Source organism: Amia ocellicauda, chromosome 7 (assembly GCF_036373705.1).
Source record: "Amia ocellicauda isolate fAmiCal2 chromosome 7, fAmiCal2.hap1, whole genome shotgun sequence".
Lineage (NCBI taxonomy): Eukaryota > Metazoa > Chordata > Actinopteri > Amiiformes > Amiidae > Amia > Amia ocellicauda.
In genome coordinates, this window is record NC_089856.1 from 29,591,555 (window position 1) to 29,599,809 (window position 8,255).

General features: G+C 46.3%; 1 protein-coding gene across 1 annotated transcript; it reads right to left on the reverse strand.

The window, feature by feature from the left end:
- Positions 1 to 205: 205 nt before the first annotated feature.
- On the reverse strand, positions 206 to 5,413 carry mmp23bb (matrix metallopeptidase 23bb). Its single transcript, XM_066709065.1, has 9 exons — positions 5,242 to 5,413; positions 4,834 to 4,982; positions 4,099 to 4,232; positions 3,297 to 3,433; positions 2,555 to 2,722; positions 2,090 to 2,254; positions 1,639 to 1,749; positions 1,067 to 1,202; positions 206 to 941 (listed from the first exon to the last, which is right to left on the reverse strand). Exons 2-9 carry the CDS (start codon positions 4,963 to 4,965, stop codon positions 752 to 754), a joined length of 1,173 nt encoding a protein of 390 aa, XP_066565162.1. The 5' UTR covers positions 4,966 to 4,982; positions 5,242 to 5,413; the 3' UTR covers positions 206 to 751.
- Positions 5,414 to 8,255: the final 2,842 nt, after the last annotated feature.

Genomic DNA, 8,255 nt, shown 5'->3' on the forward strand with positions numbered 1-8,255 from the left:
TATATATATATATATATATATATGCATGTGACAATGTGTGGAGTATATTGTATATTAGAATGGAATGTGTATCAGAACTATTCCAACCCTCTCCTCTCTGACCTTAGCACAAGGACAGGAGCACAGTATTAATGGGGGTGACACTTTTAACAGATTAACTGCACAGTCTCAGAAAGTAGATGGATAGAGAGACAAACACAAAGGCTACCATAGTGGGGTTATATTTTATTAAGAATGCACAGATTCTCCCTCCACAGTTCTGTTCCACAATTACCCACCAGATGGCACCATAGACAGGGTTCAGTGTCAGAGGCAGGTAAAGGCTGGAGCGTGAGTCCCTCCCTGTCTCTTTATTATTATTATTATTATTATTATTATTATTATTATTATTATTATTATTATTATTATTATTATTATTATTATTATTTATTAGAAGACGCCCTTGTACAGGGTGACATATAAAATATAAGAGCAATACAAAGTGCAATTTGCAGGACGTGTTCCCCCATAGAGAGCTCCAGGGGGTAAATCCAAGGTTTATTTTTGTGTGTGCTTCTTCAAGTATGGGACTGGGGTAAAGCCTTAAAGACTGATGCCAATATGTTCTGTGGACAGTGTGCTTGTGCCAGTTGTCTCTCTGTAGACAGTGAAGAAGGCATAATTCTGTCTCAGCACTCGGTCCCTGTCTCTCTGTAGGTGGCATGTGTGTGGTACGGGTCCCACTCTGTGTGTGTCAGTCTCTCCCAAGCCCTCAGCTGTTGCTGGGCTCTGGCTTCAGTCTAATGATCCAGGAGTTGGAGGTGATGATGGAGCCGCTGCGGTGCACTCGGCAGGTGTACTGGCCCTCGTTAAACTCGTTAGCCACGATGCGCAGGTCTCGGCTGTTCACCGTGATGTACCCGGGCACTGAGGAGGACAACAGCTCACCGTCTTTGTACCAACTGGACAGTGAGACAGAGTGGGAGAGAGAGAGTTGTTCTCCGTTAGTGTTGCATGACTACAGTACAAGAACGCCTAATCCTAGATGTCCACAGACTGCACATTGCAGCGGTTGTAATAGCTGTACCTGACTTTAGGGGGCGCTCTGTTGGTCGGTTTGCTCTGTGTGCCACAGCGGAAGCTCACCACCTTGCCCCTGGGGACCAGTTTGGTCTTGATGATGGACGGGGTGGGCTTCACTGTGGGAAGAACATCTGGGGTGTCTGCAATCAGGGATAACACACATAGAGGTATTAGTATTACTGTTATATTGAGGTTGTTGTAGAGTAATATTTTGATAATAAAAAAAATATAATAATAATAATATAGCTCATCATTTGGGGGGCTTGCTCACGGTAGGGTCCTGGCTATTGATAGGACTTATAATGTGACAGACACAACAACAACATTGAAAATGTAACCTCATCCTAATGGAAGTGCTAAACTGAACGTGAATTAGGCCAGCCAGTCGGCTCCTGATTCTGCAGGGGAGGCTGAATCTTACACCAACAACTCTGGGTTTAGCTGGGTCTGCCAGGGATGATGGGAGCAGTTGTCTATTTGGTTTCTCTACTCTTGCAATACTCCTATCAGCACGAAGCGTTTAGGCGGCATCACGACTGGCAACTGGTGCAGAAGCTGAAATGGCGACGCAGTAACCGTGGCAGAGGCCGCAGCGCCGGGGGCAGTGCTTCTGCATGAACGCCTTCCTCCGCTCGCAGAAGCCCACCCGGGCCCAGGGGTCACACAGACGCCTCTTGTCCACGCAGCCTGGACAGAGACAACACAGACACAAGGACAGGGAGACACACAAACAAAGGACAAACAAACGTATTGGGATTAAGCTGTGTTATCAGCATCACCTACTAATTTCTGCACTGACCTATAATAACCCCTCTCCCTGACCTACAGTGACCCCAGACCTGAACCCTGCTTGACCTCCAGCAGTGGCTTCAACAATCTGACCCCTACAACTGTCCATTCCACTCCCTTTAACAAACATCAAACTCATACACTCTCTTATAGTCTCTCTTCTTCTGCAGACCCTCTTTCCCCTCCTGCTACTCACTAACCAAGTTACTCCCAGCCCCCTCGTGACCACTTGACATACCATAGAGCCTCTGGATGCCCCAGACGTCGTCAAGGGAGATGGTACGCTGGCCGGTGTGAGTGGCATTGGGGTGCATGAGTGCCTGAGGGTGGCGGGAGTGCCAGAGCCCCAGAGCGTGGCCTATCTCATGAGCCGCCACCTGCACCAGGTCGTTCATCCACACACCTGCACACACACAAACACGCACATACAGGGGTCAGAGGTCAAAGGGCATGGCAGAGCAGGTAGGGTTTCATGAGTAGTTTTTTTTAGAGTTGACAGATAAGGTGGGAGGTTAGAGGTGAAAAGCGCTCGTTATTGTTGTTGCAACACAATTGATTCTCGGTGCCAGGTTTAGATTATAACAGAATCTGAATATCAATTGAAGAAGGGGAAGACAAAAGAGAGAGAGATGTTGGGAGGATGGGATAAACCGAGGCTGGTGTAGACAGTACGAGGAGGGCCAGGCAGGGGGCACTGGCATACCCTGTTTCCAGCTGAAGCGAGATCTGCCCAGCACCCAGAACTCGTGGTTGTCAAAGTGGATCTCCCCGCGGGGGGGCAGGAAGGCATGGGCCAGCTCCCCATTCAGCCCATCGAAGCAGGGGTGCAGCGGCGACCACCAGCAGTCCGTGTGGTTAAACGTGTAGAAGCCTGCAATGGGACACACACACGTGTGAGAGATCACACACGCTGTATTACAATGCCAATAAAATCTTACGCAGCGCAGATGGAAATGCTCATATATGGGCAACAGCTGCAGCTTCACACAAATCCTGCTGAGTCAAATGAAGCTGGAGGATTATTACAAATATTTGTCACACTGCACAGTGAATGGAATGAAATTCTGAACTGCAACACATAATTACACCAAGCCAGTCTCTTTATCATTTCAAGACACTCCATTTAATAACTGAGAAATAAATACAAATGTATACATATATTATATATATACACACACATATTTCCATTAACACTAAAACCCCTAAAACACTGTACAAGCCACAGCAATGACTTGTTGCACACAGAATGACTTCAATAGTGCCATTGTCATTCAGAAGCACTGCTCAAAGCTACTAGCTGTCAAACGCTAATAGTTTGCAGTAGGTTTCAAATGGAAACTGCAAATATCCGTTTTCTTACACACATTTTTCCTCACTCTCTCCCCTTGTCACTCCAACCCCATCTCTCCCTCCTCATGTTTCTCTCTCTCCCCTCCCTGCCTCACCAATGCGGATGTCGGCGGGGCTGTCTGGAGGGACCTCAGTGAAGGTGAGGGGTGACACGGCACTCCACATTTTGAAGGCGATGGCGATGGCCCGGGCTGTGTCTTCGCGGTACAGCGTGCTGGGGTACTGCGTGATCCTGACACAGCATACAGCATTAGCACAGAGACACGGACACGGACACGGACACCAACACACACACATGGACACATCAAGATGACAGATTCATGGACACACACCAAGGATTACCAGACCGACCTGGACAGACACACAGATATGGATTTTTCGATAAAGCATTCATGCCAAATCAGACATACAGGAAGGCAGCTCGGTTTTAATCTCTCTCCTTCTCTCTTTCCCCCTCTCTCTCTATTCCACTGAGAGGAAGTCGGCTCTCTGGAAGAGGCTGGCAGCCACATGGTGAGGCGTCTGGGTTTCATTTCCTCTGCCAGGGTATAATGACTCAAACAGGAGCGCAGCACCAACACAAGAACATCGAGAGAGGGGGAGACTCTCAGAGTCAGAGGCAGAGGGAGGGAGGAGAGAGGAAGTCTTGCGGTTTGTATTCAATAATCACTGCACCCCCCCATCCCCATACCCCAGTGTACTTATTAATAACCACCACCCCCTCCCTCCCTCCATCTCTCTTTCCTAGGGTCTCTGTATTCCTCTCAGTGTCTGCTAACCTCCCACTCTCGTCTCTCTACTTTCCACTCTTTGTTCCCCATTCTTGCTTTCTCCCTCTGCAGTTCCTTCTCCCTCCTTTCTTTGTATTCTGTTTTCTTCACTCCTTCCCTCCCTCACTTGTAGGTGATGTTGTAGTGCTCCCACTTTTGGCCCATAGGGTTGATGGCATAGCGTTTGGATCGGGTCACCAGAAACTGTCCCACAGAACTGGGAATAGCAAACGACTGCTTGAGAGAGGACAGTCCAGACTCCTACAGACAGCGAGAGAGAGAGAGAGAGAGGGGTTCAATCCTTTTCTCTCTACTAATAATGGTCAGAGTAGCTGAGTTAAGAGTCCAGTGTAGTATAATGCAGTACAGAACAGCAGACTACAGTACAGTGCCGTACAATCCAAAAATATATATTACAGAACATTGTAGTACTGTGCATAGCATACATTGTAATGCAATACAGTCTCTCTTTCTCCAAACCTCCAGTGAGCAGCCTGGCCTCCTTCACACAGCGCCACACAAATATCTGACACCCAGCTGTGAGGTGAATATTGCTCTCCCTGCCCCCCAACCCCCACCCCGCCCTGTGTCTTCTTCTCTCACTATCTCTCTCTGGCCTGTCTCACCTTCCCTTTCACACTCTAATGTGTTTTTAGCATGCACTGCAGAAAGGAAGTTGTATTGCAAAATGATCATTATTATATATATCTTCATATGTTCAATATATTATTGTTATCATTATTAACAACAACAGCCATTTATCTTACAGACTGTCTCAGCAGGTTACACATAATGAAACCAGCTGTTACAGATACAATCTCACCGCTTTGCCAGTGGATTTACTACCCTCAACCACACTCACCATCTCCGCCCTCCATGCCGGGAACGTCGCCACTGACTCCAGCAGCAGCAGCAGCAGCAGCAGCACGACGGCATTGTGTCGCCCGAGAAGGGGGCACAGTGACTTTGCAGGCACCCCTCCACTCCTGCCCATAGTCTCCCAGTTGCAATCTGCAAACCACAGGGAACCGTGCTATGAGAAATCTGCTTTTATGTAATGCATGCCTGCCCTCTCAAAGATTTACACAGCTGAAGTGATAATAGTAATAATCATATGACTCATAATAATAATAATGGTGAACGAACCTCATTCAAACAATAACCCATAATCACAGGAGTGCCAATACGAGCTATGTCGGGAGCGGCCCTCTCACAACTCTCTCTCTCTCTGTCATCTAGTTTAACCTCTCTCTCCGTTTCTCTGACTTACCCTTCCGTTTCTCTCTCTCTCTCTCAATCGCTGCTTTCTTCTTCTCTCTTTCTCCCCGTCTGCTTCCAATCCCTCACACTTTTACTCTCCCTCTCCTCCTGCTCCTAGCCGCCTCCTCCCTCCCCTGGGCAGCCACCGCGGCACTGGGGATTTTTTTTGTTCAGTTTCAAAGTCATTTCCACGGCCGACTGAGTCTGTCAGCCTGGCAACAGCAACGGAGCGCCGCCCCTTCACTTTGAATCACCCCCTTTATCACACACACCCTCTCCCCCTTGCTCCTGGAGATGAAAGACGAGGAGACTTCAAGGAATGCTTAAATTCATAAAAAGCTAATTATTATTTTTTAAATCGAAGAAGTTTGAACTTCTGCAGATGAGCTCATATCCTCATGTAAAAGTATTTATTGGCGTTTTATAATTTCGAGTTGAGCATCCTGCCAAAAAGAATCCAGATCTGTCCTCATAAAATCTACATCCTGTGATCACATTACCTCTTGACCTGGCTTTCTGGGATTGGCTTTGGAACTGAGTTGAGATTTCGGTTCTGAACTTGCAGGAAAGCTGAAAGGACCATCCTCTCAGATACTTCCTCTCACACAGCTTGCAGTCTTTGTCTGTGGGCGACAGGCAATGCCGAAAGACCAATGGACTCTTATCACATCTGTATCCCAGAACAAGATTCCAGATGTTCTTCTCTTTCAGCAGCAGGAGGCTCTTCCTGACATCTGTCAAAACTGTTCTCCAATTCCTTCTCCCCCACCTCAAATCCATGCTTTTATTTCTCCATTCCAGAACTGGAGGTCTGGATCTTGACACCCAGGAGGATCCTCACAATTCACCATCCCTCCCTCCCACTGTTCTTCCTTTCATTCTTCCCTTTCTGTTATCTGATTTTGCCCAGCCCTCTCTACTCTCCCTATCTTATCTCAGTCTTGTCTATCTTCCTTCACATTCAGTTCCCCACTCGGTGTGTCACACAGCTACCGTCCTCAAAAGCCAGTGTCTCCTGATTTTCTATCTACAAAGGTTTGTAATTAGGAAATCAAACTAGTTATTCACTTCACTGGTCTTCTTTAATGTTTAATTTAAAAGATTAATACCCACACAGTTCTATCTATGCTCCAAACATTTTTATTAAACCAGAGCCAGATCAAGATTTCAATCTATTCAACATCATCAGAAGCCTTGAACAGACTGAAATGTTGATCGGCCTCTGGTTTAATAACTTTTCTTGGAATGTATGTGTGTGGGTATTGCTTTGTGTTCACTTTTGACTTAAAAAAAAAAAAAATTATATAACCCATTTCATGTCTTATACAGGGAATGGTTCAAATGACCCTCAAAAAGCCTGCTGGACTGTGGCTTTTGAGGAGTGGTGTTCAGATGACTGTGGTGTTCTGTGTTCATGTTTTATACCTCCTCCTGTATGGTGTGCAAGTCAGCCAGACCACAGAACACCCCCGTTTAGCACTGACCCATCACTCTGCCAACCCGGTAAGCAGAGTCAGACTGTGGTGCCAAGGGTAACATACTGCAGATGTGCACACCGCAGGGGGACAGGTCACACATCGCCAGGGCGCCAGTGCTGCCGTCACTCACTGATCCATGATCTCGCTCACCCTCTGCTTTTTATTAATGTTTTTAGTGTGGCAGAAAGGGAAGGAAACTTTTATTTTTTTTGCTACACTCCATCTTATAACAAGCCATTCAACAATGATGCAACTTCTATCATCTGTGGGAAAGAAACAGGAAGCATTTTATCTTAAGTTAGAAAAAGCAATGCAAATTCAGAAATGCAGGAAAAAAAAAAAAATCAAAAAGTGTCTCCATTTTAACTTAACTGAATCAAATGTGTCTGGCCTGCTTGTTGAAAATTTTGATTGAATAGCACAACAACCCCCTAAGCCCTGGGTTAAAGTCAGTCTGCTTTCTGTCCCTCGGTGGGGGCCAGGGGGGGCACCGCCACCACAGAAATGTCTGGCTGAACTGCTGCTGACCGAGGCTCACCGCCAGAATATGCTACCTGGACCAACAGCACAGTTCTTGCTTTCCTTTTATTGTATACAGAACAATATATATGCAAAATGTGAAGTGTCGCTCCCCATGTTTCACAAGTTTAAATGAAAGATCCCGGAAATGTTCCACAAACAAAAATCTGAAATCTTAATTTGAGCACAAATAGGTTTTCACCTGTCAGGGAGCTCTTCTCCTTTACCAAGATAATCCATCCACCTGACAGGTGTGGCATATTAAGAAGCTGATTAAACAATGATTATTACACAGGTGCACCTTGTGCTGGGGACAATAAAAGGCCACTCTAAAGCGTGCAGTTGACACAACACAATGCCACAGATGCATCATTTTGAGGGAGTGCAAATGGCATGCTGACTGCAGGAATGTCCTCCAGAGCTGTTGCCAGAAAATTGAATGCTAATTTCTCTACCATAAGCTGCCTCCAATGTCATTTTAGAGAATTTGGGAGTATGTCCAACCCACCTCACAACCACAGACCAGGTGTAACCACACCAGCCCAGGACTCCACATCTGGCTTCTTCACCTGCAGGATCGTCCGAGACACGCCACCGGACAGCTGATGAAACTGTGGGTTTGCACAGCCGAATAATTTCTGCACAAAGAGTCAGAAAGCATCTTGAGGAAGCTCATCTGCGCCTCGTCATCCTCACCAGGGTGTTGGCTCTGACTGCAGCTCTGGTTGACATCCCTACAGTCAGCATGCCATTGCACGCTGCCTCACAACTTGAGACTTTAAATCAAAGTTAATTTTCCATCGACTGATTTCCTTATATGAACTTCAGAAAGTCTGTGAAAATGTTGCAATTCTATTTTTATTCAGTGTAGTTTGAGACCAGTGGATTCTCAGCCAGATGCGAAACAAGAACACTGAATTTTGCAAGAATCCAGCGAGCTAAAGCAGAGAGACACTGATCAAATATAGCTTGTACATTCATCTGCAGACAAATCAATATAGCTTTTATTCTTTACCACCCTCACAGA

Excerpts from the sequence above, each read along its gene's own strand:
- mmp23bb (XM_066709065.1), bottom strand. The coding sequence starts at position 4,965 with ATGGGCAGGAGTGGAGGGGTGCCTGCAAAGTCACTGTGCCCCCTTCTC. Across the intron at positions 4,233-4,833 it reads CGGCATGGAGGGCGGAGATG|GAGTCTGGACTGTCCTCTCT; the intron begins GTGAGTGTGGTT and ends CGCTGTCTGTAG. Across the intron at positions 1,750-2,089 it reads GGGCATCCAGAGGCTCTATG|GCTGCGTGGACAAGAGGCGT; the intron begins GTATGTCAAGTG and ends GTCTCTGTCCAG.